Below are 17,510 nucleotides of genomic sequence, written 5' to 3'. Positions count from 1 at the left end.
GAGAAAGCTGTATGAAGGACTGGAAATATGGGGATTTGTCTCACAAGACGGGATTGCAGTTTGTACACAGAATCTCTGCACTCAAGCAAAGCCCATGACTATAATTTCTGCTAATTTTTTGCATCTCTTTCTTTTTCTTTAAGAATAAATAAGCTGTGATACCTACATTTAATTTTCAAGTTGCCACATTAAGAGATAATCCTAAAATAAACCTTGACTTTTCTATATTCATGTTTGCTTACACAGTAACTGCAGAGTACAAGGCACCAATTCTTAAATTCCTTCTAAATAGCACTTATTTTTCTACCAGTTAAACAAAATCTTGGACTTCATTTCTGCAACAGTTACAGATCCTTGTTTGCCCCTTAGCTGCATACGAAAGGCCCAAGATAAGCCGGATGCACCCAGAAATGTGCATGGAAAATACAGGAAGAAGTTGAATATGCTTAACTTGCTCTAGTGTGTAAACCTAAATGGATTCAGACATACATATTCCCATCTACATTTACTGAAAAGGAAAGGAAGAATCCAGGCACACCTGCAGGATTCCACTCAAAACCTTACTCTTTTGATTTGCAGCAGTACATTTTTGTCTGTTTTGTGAAAAATTGCAATCATGTTTTCACACTAAAAGCAGTTCTGAATCTGACCCACTGGGACAGTGTAATACTAAAGAAAAAGAATACATGTACCTGGTGTTACAAGCTGACTATTGGGAAGTTCATTTAATTTATAGTCAAATTAAAGAGGGATAAACTCTGCTGGCTTGCATCTACTCTCAACTGCAGGAACAGGGCATGATGGGCCATTGCATAGTGGAATACCGGTATTAGAAGCTCCCTGAGTGCAAGCACTAGTGCAGTCTGGGTGGATGAGAAAGAGGCAAAAAGCTGAAAAATGGCTTGTTTTCAAGTGCTGAGAGGTTTCTACAAAACCAAATGGGTGGAAGGGATGAGCTTTTGAATACTACCGGTTTCTACTCCTAATATCCTTTAAAGGCTTAAATTTCTACTTACTAAAAGTCTTTAATTTCTACCTTATTCTTTAAAAAGCAGTATGGAAAGAAACTGTTACCATCCAGTTTCCTTCTCAAAGCACCTCTGCTTCTGAATATCTCCGTTGTCCATTAACCATGATTACCACGCCAGTTAATGTGTTCCTCACTATTTGGTGCCTCTGCTTCTGTTGGCATTTACATAATAAGAGTTCTGCTTTGGAGAAAGATGAATAAGCACAACCATAAAATCTGGCTTTCACTAGGAGATTTACTATCATCCCCCAGCATGCTGCTGCTTGGACGCAGAGGATCCAGAGAGAGATGAGTCATGGAGCTGCAAGATGCGCGTGTGGCTGCAGTGTGCTGTGGAGACAGAGCTCCTGGGGAATGAAAACTACACTTGAGGATGGGCATTACTCGACAGGCAGATAACTCCTTAAGGGGGAAACCTGGGAAAAGTGGGAAGAGGTATCAATCACAGTCCCTATAGCAGCCTCAGGGAATAATAAAGCAACTGGGAAAACATTAATGATAGGAAGCTGAGGTGCCGGGGAACCAGCAGTATGGGAAGAGGCTCAGGAGTCACTGCAGAGCAGTAAACTGCAGCCACAATGCACTGACGGAGCCCAGCCAAGGGAAGTTATACAACAGCTGTTTTGGGCATGGCTAACACTGTTTGTATTCACTGGACTGCAGGATGCCTGCACACCTGTACTCTGCCACACACACACAACAAATAGTTGGGTGATTATTAACATGCTCCTTTCTTGTTGATGTATGAATCCATCTGAGCACCAATGAGCACGCAACACAGAGTATGAAACAGGGAGCAGTGAGGTCATGTATCTATAAAAATGTAGGCAAAGAGCCTAAGCGAGGTTTCTGTATGGAATGGTGTGGGAAGGACAAAAGTGAGGGACAGAGAAGCTTCCTTTGGGGACATTTTCTATCCCAGGTTTTCCATTTCAGAGCCTATTTTAGCTACCACAGAAATTCCCATCAGCTCTACAGGCCCCCAAAGAATAATCCTGCCTATTGTGGTGGCACAACTTCATGTGTTGCCACCCCAAATCTCAAATAAAAGCAAATCACAGAGGATTCAGTATGGCATTGACCAAAAGGTTCCAAGGAAAGGCACTATTGGATAACTCTTAGCAATAGAACACACCAGGACATGGTGCTACACAATATTTATGGTGCTGTGATTTCTCTTGTTGCAGACTGATATGTAGTTTCAGGGTATATTATGTTATTATAAAACATACATTTTATACATTCCTGTCATGCATAAAAAGATGAGCTTGCAATTCTCAGTTCTGAACACAGGTGGGAAACATGTTACCTCTAAGGCCAGTGAGTATCACCACACTCCTTTCCTAGCTGGTAATCTCAGAACTGCAGTTTTGGACTGTCTCTCTCAAAGGAAGCACCCAGGCCATAACTTCAGAGGCTCTGGTGTAACACTGGAGAGGTGGGAGAGCCGTTACTGTCCCTAGAACAGAGGTCTGCAGCTCGGCGAGGCAGCACCTTGTGTCTCTGTGGGTGATGAGCTGATCAATGAACCTTAAAAAGGATTGAAGAGTGACTTCTTTTTAATATATTTAAACTCATGAGCAGCTTGAGAACTTCAGAGGATGAAGAGATGAGGCCTCGACATCACCCAGTGAGCTTCTGGCACAAAACAACTTCCGCAGCTGTGTAAAGGGGTGGGTAAGTGTTGATTAATGATGCAGAGCACTGGAATGTCAAGTGCCCACCTCCTCCAGAGAGCTCCTGTGCTTGGTCGGGCAGCCTGAAACACCCCAACAAGAGGCTTCCAGCAGGATGGATCACATCCTGACAGCAACAGCAGGTAGAACTCTGAAAACACTGCTCTGCAGAAAGCACAGTCATGCTCAGAATGAATTTATTCCTAATATTTCAACAGCATTGACTGAGGATGATTCAGCTCTTGGCATTCAAAGCATGAAGATGAGTTGTCTTTTTTCATTTTCCAGTTATGACACTGATTGTTACACTGCCAAGGCTTGGAGAATTCTAATACCCAATGCCAAGTATATATGGTGGCAAACCACAGTTTTACACTAAAGAACGCTGCTAATTCACTTAATATGTTTGAAAAACTTAGTAATAAGGTGCCATACATTTCTGGAGCTTTGATAGGATATTTCCCATAGAAAAAGTATTTGTTTCCCTTGAGAATATTGACAGCAACTGATATTGAGCCCTTTTTTCCTTGAAGGGAACATGTGCTGTATCAATTCTATTTTTCATTTCCTGGATACTGTGAGAAAACAGTGGTAATTGGGCTCCTGCAGCCTCTCATCCTGTAAGCTTGGCATGGCCATACCCCTCAGGGTGTACGACTGTTGTCTACTGAGGCACTGGCACTGCCCACTTCATGTGAGATGCACCACAGCCTGCCTGAGAGATGAAACACTTCTCAAGGTGCCCAATCCCAGGCACCCACATCACACTTTGTCTCAAGCACCTCTGTGTTTATAGTGGATTAAACCATGTCATGAACACAGCCAGTGTCTGAAGGGGTCCTCCAAGGATGCTGTAGAGGGACTCTTCATCAGGGACTGTAGCAGTATGACAAGGAATAATGTGTTCAAACTGAAACAGGGTAAGTTCAGGTTATATACAAGTAGTGTGTATACTGTATCACACGCCCTGTGAGGGTGCTGAGGCGCTGGCACAGGGTGCCCAGAGAAGCTGTGGCTGCCCCATCCCTGGCAGTGCTCAAGGCCAGGTTGGACACAGGGGCTTGGAGCAGCTGCTCCAGTGGAAGGTGTCCCTGCCTGTGGCAGGGGGGCTGGATGATCTCAAGGTCCTTTCCAACCCAAACCATTCCATGATCCTCTGTTATCCGTGCCTCCCAGCTCACCGCGGATGGACACCGTGTCCCTAAAGATCCCTGCGCTTCCTATTAGCAACCAATTACTTCACAGTCCTCCTCTTCCCAGCGCTCAGCTCTCCCCACCACAACGCAAGACCCGAGCTCAGCGCAGCAACCACCATCACCTCACGGAGCCGCCAACCGGAAGTGCCGCCTGACGCACAAGCCCCACCCCTCTGCGTCACACCCGCCCCCTTCCGGCCAGGCGCTTCCGCCCCGTCCCCTCCCGGCGCCGCTTCCCCCTGTGGCCAGGCCGTGCAGCGCCCCCGTGCGGCGGGCGGCGTGCCCTGCACCGCGCTCGGCGCCTGCCTCTCGGGCCGGGATCTCTATGGGGCGACCGGCGATGCGATGAGCCCGGTTGGGAGCCGGACCGGGGCTAGCGCCGCGCACGGGCAGCGGGGCTCCTCCATGGGGGCTCTGCCGCAGTAGGAGCGGCGTCTCCCCGGGGTGCGATCCGCCACCCCCCCTCCCCCTCGGGCCTCCTGAGGAGGATGGCGACGGCGGCCGCCCCGACCCAGCTCGAAGCCGGTGGGTATCGCTGGCGGCGGGAGCTGCCCTCCGCCCCGCCGGCCGCCCCCCCGTTGTAACCGTGTCCCCTTCTCCCTCCCACCCCTCCCCTCCGCAGAGCTCTACTACCTGATCGCCCGGTTCCTGCAGTCCGGACCCTGCAAGAAATCCGCCCAGGTGAGCGGGGAGCCGGGAGCTCCGGCCGGGCCGGGCGGGGACTGGACGGGCCGAGCCGGGCCGGGGCACGGGGACGGCAGGCGGGGGGAGCCGCTGCGCTGCGGGCGCCGGATTCACGTCCTTTGTGTGTATGTGTGTGTGTCCGTGTGTCCGTCTCTCCCCAGGTGCTGGTGGAGGAGCTGGAGGAGCACCAGGTAAAGCGCTTGCCTCGGCGGGACGGACGGGGAGAGCCTTCGGGACGGGGGGGTGTCGGGGGCTGCCCTGCCACTGTGAAACCAACCCGGGGCTGCGGGAGACCCTTCGGGCCGGGGGCAGCGGCGGAGGGGGCTCCTCCCCGGGGCGGGCTGGCACCGGCGGGGCTCCGCTCGCCGCCCGGGGAGGGGGCGCTCGGCGCGGGGCCGGCCGGGGTCTGACGGCCGCCTCCGTCCCCTTTCCTCCTCCCCTTCTTCCCCGTCTCCCTCCCGCAGCTGATCCCCCGGCGCCTGGACTGGCAGGGCAAGGAGCACCGCCGGAGCTTCGAGGACCTGGTGAGCCAACTTCCACTCCCGACTTCCCCGATTAGTTCCCCTTACTCCCCGTTGTCGCACCGTGTGCCGCTCCCCGTGTCCCCCCCTAACCCCCCTGCCCGTCCTCCCTCCGGGCTGCGCCCCACCGAGGCCGCGGCTGCCATCGGGCCGGGCCGCGGAGATGAGGACCGGAGGGAAGCGGAGGCGCTCCCGGACCGGTGTATGGGGACGCACACATCGGGGTCTCGGTGGGGGTTGCTTAGTGCTGACTGCGACGTGCTATTGTGGGGCTGGGAGGGTTATCTGAGGGCACGTACCGGGGCCCAGCCCGGCGAATGGCGCCGCGTCTTACAACCCGGAGAGCGGCGAGACGCGATGGAAGGCGGCAGCTGATTGGCTGCCGGGCCGCGGAGGAACTGGCAGGGTGGGCGGGATGGGGCTCGGGGCTCCGGTTCCCCCTCAGACCCTCCGGTTGCCTTGCGAGCCCCTCGGTGCTCGGCCGGGGCCCCTCCGCTGTGGCCTGTAGAGGGCCTCGGGGCTCTTCGGCCGGCTCCTGGAGCCCGGCCGAGCGCTGCCCGTGCCCCCGCAGCCTCCCCCCCCATCCCCAATGGGGCTCATAGGGCTCATAGGGCCTGGGTCTCCCCCCCCCCCCAGGAGGAGCAAAGCGGCCGAACCCCGACGGGCACCCGCGGGGTGGTGGAGGCCTCGGGAGCTGGTTCCTGTCATGGCCAGGCCCCGGAGCCGGCGGGGGCAGCGGGGGATGTGTGTGTGTGTGTGTTCCGTGCCGACGTGCCGCCGGGCCCGTCGCTGCGGTCAGGGCTTCCCGGAGCCAGGCCGAGGCGGCTGGGCCTGCTTCGGTTTTACCTCAGAGAGTGGGGTTTAGGAAATGGTACATTTAAACTGTTAAATGCCAGTGAAATACATGGAGTAGCTGCCTGTGCTAGGTACAAACCATACGGATCCCTGTCATTGGGAAAGGTCAGTTTCCTTCTGCGCTGCCAAGGGCCAGGTCCTTGGGGATGGACGTGCTCCCTTTGCGGCCCTGAGATGCGCGTGTCCGTGCTGGCCTCCCTGAGACAGCAGTGAAGCCCAGAAGTCATTCTGCTGTGTTTCTGAAGGGTACAAATGGCCTTGTTTCCATTTCTGGGAGCTCTGGGCAATAATGTCTGGTGCTGATTTAGCACTTTGCAGTTGGAATGCGGTAAACTTGCTAATAGCTTTTATAATATTGATACACTGCATGCGTGTGATCATTGCTGTGTCCTCACCTGGAAGGAATTGAAAGTGCATCCTTGCTTTTCCCATCTTGCTCAGTGCTAGGGTGATGTGGCGTTTTGACACGACTGTTGCTCCAACTGCTTTATAGCTTGCTCAACAGTTAGTTTTCCACTTTAGCAATGTTGCAGAAGCTCAGATAGGGATGGAAGAGCTCCTTGTGTCGAGATGAAGCATTTGTACCTGCTGGCTTTCCTTTTCCAAAGAGTATTAAGAATTTAAGATGAAAGTCATGCTTCATCATACCTCTTGTGGATAATTCCGGGACTGTGTATTGTATGAACTGACACAGAGTAAGTACTGCATTCAATACATTTTAATGCTGAATTTACTTGAAATTTACATGAACTCTAACTATAGGCTGCTCAGGTTTAGCTTGTGACTATTGTCAGTTTCAGAGGAAACTGACAGTATGAAGTCTGATTTCAGACACACTGGTTTTGCTTAGTCACAGTAGCATGTACATTTTCCCCTTTCGTTCTATGGGGTACAAATAGAAAAGCCTTAAAACCTTTTTTGATGTGTATGTGTTGGATGGTGTTGTTGAAACCATGCACTTTACGCTTTCGGAAACAGGAGACAAACCCTTGTAAAGTGAGGGAAAATGCTTCTTGCTGTATAGAATTATCAAAATTAAATATAGGATTTTTTCCTCTTATATGAAACCAATAATTCCTTTTAGATTGCCTTTTTATTTAGTACTATATATTATTGTTTAGTAGTATTTAGTGGTAATGGCTGTTACTGAGTATTATTTAACTTTTTATTATGATTTACAGTAAGGAACAGGACTACAAATGAATGATTACAGTGAGGCAGGTTGATGCCGGGTAGGGTGAACTGAGCCCCTCTCTATTCATCCTCAGACTGAAGCTTTCACTGTTGAGGATGTTGAAGAAAGGCTGGGTTTTCCCCTCATTCCTTAGGGTCTGATGTATTTGGAATTTGGACCTTTGGTTGCATACGATTGTATATTAACCTGAACTACTTGACTTCAGGACTAGCTAGATGTCTGCATGTTGTGTTTAGAACAAAGCCAGGATTGTGAAGAACACAGATAACTCTGAACTTTGTTTAAGTTATCTCAGGCACATAGTGAACCAAAATAAATTACAGATGCTAGCAATTGGAGGTAGAGTCTTTTCTACCCATTTCTCCCTGTTGAATACTTCCAGACAGAAAACCACATTCAATTACAAACTCTGCCCAGTGTTGCAACTACGCTTGCCAGGCAGGCCTGAGATAGTCAAACCCAGTGAACTTAGAGAAGCCTGATTTCTTTGGTTGCTTGCCCAGTATTCTGCTTTGGTGAATCTGACCAAGTATTTCTTGGTTTAATTGCTGATGTTTCAACTTTGTTTTCCATTCTCAGTTTGACAATTCAGGTTGGTGTTGGTATGTTTCAGTAAATACACTGTTACTTTTGCCATTGGGTATGTTGTTACTGCTCTTTTGGAAACGATAAAGATGTAGCAACCGAATCTCCTGTTAGGTGGCTTTTATGTCAGGAATGTTTACTCCCACTTAACTCCAGCTTTTAGTCAAGGCCTGAATTTTTTTCATTTGAACTTGGTCTTTGACTTTAAATGTCAGGTTCCACAAACAGAAGAGTAAGTCAAGATACACTAAGAAGAATCACACCTAATGAGCAAAACTGTGCCGAGAAGACTCGCTTACGTGTGTTTGTGTTCCCATTGTTGTTTCTCCTTGTTCCACTTTGGAGTACTTTTTATGTGCAACATGTGGCGGCCTGTCTAGGTAATCATCCAGATGTACTCCAAAGTGGGTTTTATTTTGTTATTGACTGCTGGTGGTCTTGAGGCATGAAACATGTTTGTAAAGGGGAGGTCATCACTTTCCTTATGAAGACCTGAAGTATGTCAAACTTGCACACAATTAGTACACCTATTTTAAATGAACCACGGCCAGTCAGTGTGGATTCAGCTGCTGTACAGATGAGTCAAGCTGAACCAACTCAGCTTATCAGAACAGTCTCCAGTGGACTGCTGTTTGAAATTATCTCCCTTTATTCCTGATAAAGATGACTGGCTCTGGCCTGGCTTTCAAGAACTTTGACAGGCTGTCTCTTCTGGCTCAGCTTGTTTTGGCCTATGTGATGGAGATAAGTATAATTTCAGGAAAACCAAAAAATCAGCTATTGTTTGACAGTGTATTCAAGTGGAGAATTTGCATCCTTGAGTGGCTGTGCTGGTACAGAACAGCTTATGGGATTTGGCTTTGAGTTTCTGCCCTGCCCATCTGCATTGATTTAAAACCAGCTCTGAGTCTGAGGTTCTGTTATTTATAGGTACCACCAATCCCGCATTAGCAGAGAAGAGATGTTACGGTTTTGTCACCTCAGGAAAATGTCATCTGGCAATATGGTAGTTTCAACCTGTTCTCTCTGGGGAATCTGGTAATGGGTTTTCAAATTCATGTCTATTTGCATACTGTTGACATCTTGTGCACGTCCAGTTCTGAGCTCCTTTTTGCTGAGATTCCATATTTGAAGTCTTGAGTAATTTCCTGCTTGGTCTTCTTGGTCTCCTCTGCTGCCTTTTTGATAACAGTTGTCAATTGATTCTTAATTGATTGTTATTTTGGCAAACAAGGGAAGTGTTGTCCAACTGCCTGGAGGTTAGAAATCTGCTGCTGCTGCTGCACAACTGCCCACAAGGGACTGGCTATGCTGGAGACTTCGAAGGTCTGTGTTGCAGCCTGCATTGCTTCCATTATGCAGGTCTTGTGTCAAATTTAGGCTGCTTTGAAGCAATGTTTTGCTGGGCTTCCCAAAACAGGTATTTCAGAGCTAGCTGGTTCTGATCCTTCAGAAGACAGGCATCTTATAAGTAGTACTTGCAACAAGTCATTTTTGTTTGTTTCCTCTGTTGGAGGAAATTCCTTCCTTGGAGAAGAAATTGTCAGGAGCCATACCAGGGTATTTTGTTTGTTTCTGGGATCAGCAAGCTTCTTGCCTGTCTTCTTATCTGTCCAGTGAGAACCCTTTGCTCAGTAGTCTTTGAGGTTACGTGGTAATGTTTCCAACAACAGAAGCGTGAACACCTTTAGGGGTATGACTTTTTCCTAGTCCTGACGTGACTTCACTTAATAGTTCTTTACCTAGTTAACTTTAGCTTGGAGCTGCTTATCACTGTAGCAACTTATGTCTATACTGGTTGAAGCAGTCATGGCTGTGTTATATTCACCCAGATCCAGAAGACCTGTAGGGTTAAGATGTCTGAGAACTCTTCTGTGTTACTGTGGCATTCTTGTGCTCTCACACGTTAACCATTATAGGGTTTTTCACATCTTAAGGCAACAGAAGGTTTTTCCCTTCACAATTTATCCCATGGTGCAGAACTTGCTCTCACTTAGCACATTTTCAGCTCTTCTGTATTATTTAATGGCACACTTTAAAATGTTCTTGCCAGGCATGTTTTTGGCCTATATTCCTTGTCTCCAATTTTTTTTTTCTTGAGTTTTCTAAAACATTTTCTAATACTCTAGAAAAGTATTTTCCAATGTATTTGAGGAGGTGATAATATCCTTGTATGGGGTTTGGACTAGCACACACTAAAAGGTGTGGCTATAACTGATGCTAAGCTTTGCCTTTTACCATATTTCTTCCAATGAAAACCTGATTTTCCAGAAATCATTGTTTCTCTCAGCTCTATGTTTGCAGCTTCATGTTTTGGAAAGATACTTAATATCCATATACAGCTATCTCATGCAGAGGTGAAAGAAAGGATTTTTGTTTCAAGTTCTTTTGGGAACCTGTAAATAGAATTGTGCTGTGGATTAAGCATTTTATCTGAAACTTAATATGGAAAAATATTCTCCAGGAGGATTTGCTGCTCTTGCTGCCTGCTTTGGTAATAACAGCAGTGATAATATTCAGATTAAGGGTCACTTATTTGGGCTCTTCTGGCTTGTAGAAACATGAGAATGTTCAGGGAAAGAAGTGTGATACAGCATTTCTTCTGTAGCATGGCACAGTTCTGATTGCAGGTGGCAAATCTGGTGAGTAGGGCGTGTTATTAAAGTGAATGGTCACTTCATTGTGTGCCTGGTCTGTGCAATATGCTCCACATTAACTGTTGCTTAGAAAAATTTACAGTCTAATAAAACTGCACTAAAATCTGGATTCCTTGGACACGCTTGTGCCGATTTAACTCTGGCTCCATGGTGGATTTGCCAACTTTTCTGGTCTGGGCTGTGATCAAGCAGATGTCTGGTATCCTGAGCTGCTTAACGTCTGGATGTCCCAGGCAAATTCCCACCAGGCATGTGCAGATAACTGCCACATGCTCCGTCAGTCTGGTGCATCCGTCTTTCATCTTTGAATGCTGGCCGGTCTGCACATGTGTTGATGTTCTCTCTTTTGCTATTCCTTATAAAACTGTGGCTTAACCTGCAGATCTTTAACCAATGAAGTCCCTTTCCATTTCTGAGTCGATGCACTGAGCTAACCAGGACTGCTTGTTGTATAACTTCTGCTCTGCCTCCATCGTAGGTTATTTGCTGCCAGGCTGAATTCAGCACCTTTCTCTAGACATAGAATAGCACTGATGCTTTAAAAGGAGCATGCTCCTGAGTGAAATGAGAAGTGTTTTGCTGCATGACACTAGGAGAATGGTTTGGACTTTCTGTGAAACTTTGTATTTCTGGATTGTTTGCTCTCTTTCTTTTAAACCCTTTAATCTTGATAAATCATTAGAATTGGCAATTGTGGACTGAGAAGCATGTAACTAATTATCAGAGATGTAAAAAAGGATTTCATAGTCAGATTTTATTAAATTGCAGGTTCACTCTTTAGAGTTGCCTTTGTTTGAGATCCTTTCAGGTCTTTTACATACTGAAGGGAGGCTAGGGTAGGATAATAAAATATTTCATCTCATTAACACATTTGTAATATTTTAGAAGTTCAGATAATCCTTTTATCTCATTTTGACTTCTATAATATGTAATATACAGTAAAAGACATTGTAAATTACAAAGTAATTTACAGTGGGAAGGTACTAATGCAAGTTTGGAAGTCTGCGATTTTTATGGGGAAATGAAGTTAGAATGGCTGGAGGAACTGGGTCAGTGCAGAAGAGCATTCATGGGATCATTTCTTGATGCTCAGAGTATGAAAAGCAATGAAATGGGACTACATTAATGTATTCCTTGAGTTTATTGTTCCTGCAGAGCTGCAATTCTTTTGTTTCCATCAGAAGGCCAGACACTAGTGCTCGGTGACTGGAAGAATGCATGGAGAAGCCTGACTCTCTTCTGTCAGTTTCCAGCAGATTGGAAGTTTTCAGTTGGACTTAGTCAAATGTTAATTTGTATATATGATTAGAAAAGCCCTTCCTTTTTGTGTTTCTTTGGTTAAAATCTGATTTGTGGGATGGGGTTGATCCTGCTTGTGATGCAGGTGGTTGCATTATACAAGGTGTGACTCACTGTGCTGAGCCCGTAGCACCACTGCTGTTGCCCAACTGGAGTGAACGATTTCCCAATGACATGTAGTAATGATATGTTTGATGGCATAGTTCAGTGAACAATGTTTTGGCAGCAGGTTGGAGTGAAATACCTTTTCCTCCTTCTTGATGCGTGCTGCTCCCTTTGGTGTGCTGGGGCAGGAGCTGGGCATATCCTTGGTTCTGCGTAGGCAAGATACCTGAGCCTGATAGTGCTCTGTGGAAAGAAGTAGTCCTGTACCTTGCTTTCCACGAGCCCTGTTCCTTCTGTGAATCACAGTCAGCTTTGCTAAACCTAGCAAAAACCCTTTTCCTTCTTCTGTGGGGTGAGTGTTCCTAACCAGGGGAGCTGAAACTGCTCCCTCTGCAGTAGGTGAGCACTGGAGCTGATCCAGATGGGAGCTTGGTCGTGGTTTTAACCAGACTGGGGAATCGTCTTGGATCACTGCAGCTGCACAAGAACTTGTCCCATGCCACTGGGAGGAGCTGCATGGGCAGTGAGTACTCACAGCCCTGTGTTGGCCTGAGACTGGCCACATCTGAAGTGGTCATGTAAGAGAGAGGGTGGTGTGCAGCCATGTGCCTGCTATTATTTCCTTACAAAGAGCACTGTTCTGGCCCTTTCAGGTCAGCTTTAGTGTTATTTGGCATTAGTTTGTGACTCGGTGAACCAAATGAAACCCCTGGTTTATGACCACCTCTTTCATCATAATATTGCAACAGAAAGTTGGAATAGTTCTAATACAACCACTTTTTCCATCATGAATCACAGGTACTTAAAAGCTGAGTGACCTGTTACTATTGAGAAAGGAGATAGATATAACTGCATTTCCTGTGTTGAAGGAGATAAATAAGCTCTGATGTTGAGTTTTTGCTGCCAGCTAGTAAATACAGTAAAAGTTAGGCAAGCGCAGGACATTCTGGATAATGAGGCACAGTTTATTTGCTATTTGAACAGACTGTTGGAAAAAAGCTATTGTCTCACCATAGAAAACAATCTCTGTCTAAAGGGAAAGAATGTTTTCTTGACATTATGAATTAGGAGCCTACACGTGTGGGTCTTAAAGATATCTACTCCCAGCAGCTAAAACCTGGAGATTGGCTGCTGCTTTTAGACCAAGGGCTTTAGGCTTTAGCACATGTGCTTCTTACAGTGTGTCTGGCAAAAGTGTTTCAGCTAAGCAAGAAATGTGAAAAGAATGAACTGGAGGGTAAAAAAGGCTTAAAGAAAAGTCCTCAGGAAAGATGTCCTATTCTTTGTTTGATCACAGAACTGCACTTGAGTACACAGAGCACTACCCTGAATTTCAGGGGGTTTTGTTATTAAGGTGTATCCAACATTACAGCTGTAGCTGCTACCACCTGGAATTTCTGGTCTGACTTTTTCAACATTCCATGTCACTTTAAAAGACATTTTTGATATAATATATTCTCAGGGGGCTTTCAGGGGTATTAGACTTGATTTCAGTAACTTTAACACTGAATACAAGCCAAATAAATAACAGTAGACGCAAAAGTAAAACCCTTTCCAAACATCTGCACTGTTTGTGTGTTTAGGTGGCTGTCAATGCACACATCCCTCCGGATTATCTTCTTAGGATCTGTGAGAGACTTGGACCCCTTTTAGACAAGGAAATCCCACAGAGTGTCCTAGGTGTGCAGACTTTGCTAGGTGTCGGGCGCCAGTCTCTACTGAGGGCAGCAAAAGGTAAGATTCTCACTTTGTGTGTGATTGATTTTGATTTCAATGATCAAACCCCCTTTTGTTTCAGTTCATACTGTGGTATCTTCGTGTGTTTGCATGAACCCTGGTTTGTCTCCTATGCTTGTCAGCTTTTTTTGTTGTAGTCTTGCTAAAGTGCAGTTATTGTTGGCCCTGTTACCTACATGTTTCTCTGGTTGAAAATGCCATCTTAGGAGCAGCTCTTGCCTACAGTTGCCTGATGCAGTTACTTGCCTCTTTGCCTCCCCTCCCCAGCACATTGAACTGGTGTTTGTGTAAATGATGTGATGAACTGGACTGGATCCATTTGATCCATCTGAAAACCAGCCATTTTTTTATATATATACACACATGCCTTGATCTAAATTAACCCAGCAGTCTGTGTTTTTTGCTGGGCTGTTTTTCAGGCTGATTTCTTCCATTTGTTCCATTGTTCAGTTCCCTGGCTGTGCAGCCTGGTGTGTCAGCCTGAAGGGCAGGGTGGCATTTGGGGCAGTATTTAGAGGGTGGGAGAAGGTGAGACTGATTCAGTGATAATTCTTGCTTATCCTTGCTTAAAGTTAATTTGAACCAAAGCCTCCATTCTTTCATAAATAGAGCACCAGTCCTGTTCCTTTTGAAGAACTGCTCTGCTTGAGATAATGATCCTGAGAGCACAGATTTGTGTTATAACTAAACAGATCTGAGAGCCATCTGCTATTGAAAAGAGTGGTTCCTCCCTTCCCTCCTCACTCCATGATGCTGCCACTTCTTCCCTGTAGGAGCCAGAAGTTACTTGATCCTGTGATGTGTTGATTCAGAGAGCTAAGATGTTCCAAAATTTGTTATTGCTGTTGTAGTGAATTAAATGAGCTCATGGAAGGATCAGAGTGCTGCAGGTGACACAGGCAGCAGGAGCATTCTTATGGGCGATGAAGAGGGATGGGAGAGCAGGACCTTCCTGTTTCAGTAGCAGCTGAGCACATAATTTACCTCATCCTCTGAAGTCACACTGTGATGTTAACAAGGCCCTTCAGCATTCTGCTGATCCCTCGGATGTCACCTGGAGGGATGTGCTGTTTGCAAACACATTTCCTTACGCAAAGTTTGGGCCGAGTCTTGTTTTGCTTATGCTGTGCCATAACTGGGTGGAGAGCTTCAGGTTTGCAAGGAGGCCTGCAGAGAACCATTTGTTCATTTCACATTCAGTTTGTATCTTAAAACAGAGAGAAAATAAACATTTTCGTGCAGAGAAACAGAAGTTTCTTAGGTGAGTTAGGGGACAGAGGCTACATGAATCACTGAAAGAAGTAGTGCTTCCTAAGACACGTGATAAATGCATTGCAAAAGGATTTCTGCTAGATTTAGGTGGGTTTTTTTCCCCTTCAGAAGAAGATGCTGTGATACTGTGCCATTTGGTGTTTAAACACACTAATATAAAAGAGCTTAATTTTTCCAAAGTTAACATACATGAATTTCCACTCCCCATAGTTGTATATGGGTATGATGTTTCCATTTACCATTAGTATTTATGGCTATTTTGATCTATTATAGAAAGCATGAGTGCTGTTTTTAATGTGTATCATTGTAATGATCTGTGATACAGTCTGGATTTTCATCAGAAGGTGCTCTTGGGTGTCTGAGTCATGGAAGCTTATGCACTTCATATGCAGAGATCTAAATGGTGATACGCAGATCCACCAATCTGTGGCACTGTCCTTCTGTTTCCATCCTTACTCACCATAGAAGCTCATTTCCCTCCTTCCAGATGGCCAGAAATGGAAGAAGTCCAGGTCTAATTTCTAAGGCACTCTGAGCAGTCTCAGAAAAATCACTATTGTTCTAGAGAGGAGGCTCACTGAGGCCAGTTGGCAGCAGAAAGATGGAGAGTGCTTAGAGAAAAGTCTTCATTTAAAAAACAATGTTTTTGGGGCGTGGGGTGCAAAGGACAGTCTGAAAGGAAGGCACATTGCCACCAACTGCAGGAAAACACATTTATAAGACAGAAAACCCCAAACCTTTTACTTCTGCCACTTTCAGGGAGCAAACGTACGTGTGTACAAATGTACAGGTCATAAGGAAAGGTCCTGTGTGCATTGGGATTGCAGGAGGACTAAAACCATGCTGCAGTTCAGTCCTGCCTCAATATTGAGCACACCTATTGTTTTCCTTTTCTTTCCATCCATTTAGACTCCCTGCTCACCAAAAGGAAGCCAAAATAAGCTGAAATAATTTACAGTTGTATTGCTTAGGAACTAGAAATCAGAGTAGCAATCTTCTGTAAGTGTTAGATCGCTGACAAACTACTTAAAAAGACAAATCTTATTTTGGGATGCTGGGAATTGTGCTTGATGCTCTTGATTCTAAGAAGAATAGGTCAGTTGGACCCAGTTTGGCTGATTGTTTCACTAACCCACTGTTCATCTTGCTGGTACAGACTTCAGACATACGCTATGGAAAGGATCTGCATTTGCAGCTCTTCACAGAGGCCGGCCTCCCGAACTACCTGTAAATTATGGGAAACCACCAAACGTGGGTGAGTTGAAACCTACATAAGGTGTTTTTTTCCTTCTCTGTATTTTTATTACTGTTCCAGCTGAAAGTTACTCTTGCTGACTGAAACACTACCATGGGCTTGCATTAATGGCTTTTTTGACATTTCACCATGAATTAGTCTAAAAGAGATTTCTCACTGACAATAGAATAGCCCTTTATGTATTATTCAGGCTTGGATCTTCCCTATGTGTGTACACATGTCGAAACATTGTGGCCACATTGAAAAGCTTTGCATGTTAACTTCCTGTTTAGAGGGCAACATGCTTGAGGATTTTTCTATGATAACATAATCTGTACATATGCTGGTAAGATTGAACAGGCATGGTCAGAGGAACATGGAGACAATCTTTTCATTCAGGAACCTTAGCCAGAACAAAGAGCCTGGCTCCCAGGGAACTTTCTGGACCCAACCATTCATTTTAGTTTGATTATGACAGAAAACAGACTGCTTGCAACATCCCTCTCCAAAAAGGAAATAATCACCAAACCTACATTTGGGTTACTTCAGTGTTTTGGTTAGATGAAGAACTTGTATAAAACTCAGATATATGTAGGCATTCAACTTACATATCATCACAGAGTTTCTCTGTTTGCTTAAACTGAAAGGTTTTCTTTGTATGGTCTGAACTTGCATTAATTATTTCTGTAGCAAACAAATTTGATTCTTGTAGGCATAAATATAAGTCCTATTGGTCATGTCTTTTTTTTCTTCTTAGGGTTTTTTATCTGTATTTACTGTGTGTCTGTGCAAATGTAGAGACTTTTCCATGTTTGTTAGGGAATCCATTCGCATATATTTCTCCCATTCCTTTGGTGATGTAGGGATGATGATGGCAGACTTCTGTTTCTGCCATGTCTGTTCTGTTTGTGCTTCTGCACTTTCTCTCTCATTACTAAAAATTAATCCTTGTCAGACATTAAAGTGCCTAAGCCCAGGCTGTTTGTGGTTGAAATCAATAGCACACCTTGCATAAGGTCTGTGGTGGCGTGGCAGCAGTGTGACGGAATAGCAGAGTTAATTACAGGTCTTCTGTAGGAAAAAGGAACGGCTATTTGCCTGGAACTAGTGCATAGGGAGCTGTTGCATTAGTGCTTTTCCTGCTTTTGTCAAATAATGTATGAGTCATAGTGTGGACTTTAAAAAAAGAAAATTGTTTCCATATATTAGTACTTCTGTACACATCTACGTATTTATACTTCCTGGCTGGTTCTGCAGTTACTTTACTGTTACCAGTTGGGCTGATGGGTTGCTAACAGGCTAAGCTACAGATTTATTGCACACACTCAGCTTTTATAGTTCTGTATTTCTGTAAGGACTTCTGAATCAATTTTTCACAAGAGAAGTATCAGACTGTGTGTTTTTGGAATATGAAGCATTATTAATGACCCATGCTAGCAGATTGGACTTCAGCATTTACTTTCA

The 17,510-nt window shown here is 45.4% G+C and overlaps 1 protein-coding gene across 1 annotated transcript in view; it reads left to right on the top strand.

The window, feature by feature from the left end:
• The first annotated feature begins 4,301 nt into the window (after window positions 1-4,301).
• BRWD3 (bromodomain and WD repeat domain containing 3) overlaps window positions 4,302-17,510 on the top strand; it is a 57,592-nt gene continuing 44,383 nt past the window's right edge. The window contains exons 1-6 of the mRNA XM_034063516.1: window positions 4,302-4,427; window positions 4,525-4,583; window positions 4,748-4,777; window positions 5,051-5,110; window positions 13,387-13,537; window positions 15,969-16,067. Coding sequence (XP_033919407.1) covers window positions 4,391-4,427; window positions 4,525-4,583; window positions 4,748-4,777; window positions 5,051-5,110; window positions 13,387-13,537; window positions 15,969-16,067 — 436 coding nt within the window. The 5' untranslated portion in view covers window positions 4,302-4,390. The remainder of the gene's footprint in view (window positions 4,428-4,524; window positions 4,584-4,747; window positions 4,778-5,050; window positions 5,111-13,386; window positions 13,538-15,968; window positions 16,068-17,510) is intronic.

The sequence above is a fragment of the Melopsittacus undulatus genome, chromosome 6 (genome assembly GCF_012275295.1).
Source record: "Melopsittacus undulatus isolate bMelUnd1 chromosome 6, bMelUnd1.mat.Z, whole genome shotgun sequence".
In the NCBI taxonomy this organism is placed as follows: domain Eukaryota; kingdom Metazoa; phylum Chordata; class Aves; order Psittaciformes; family Psittaculidae; genus Melopsittacus; species Melopsittacus undulatus.
This window is presented reverse-complemented; position numbering and strand designations above follow the sequence as displayed.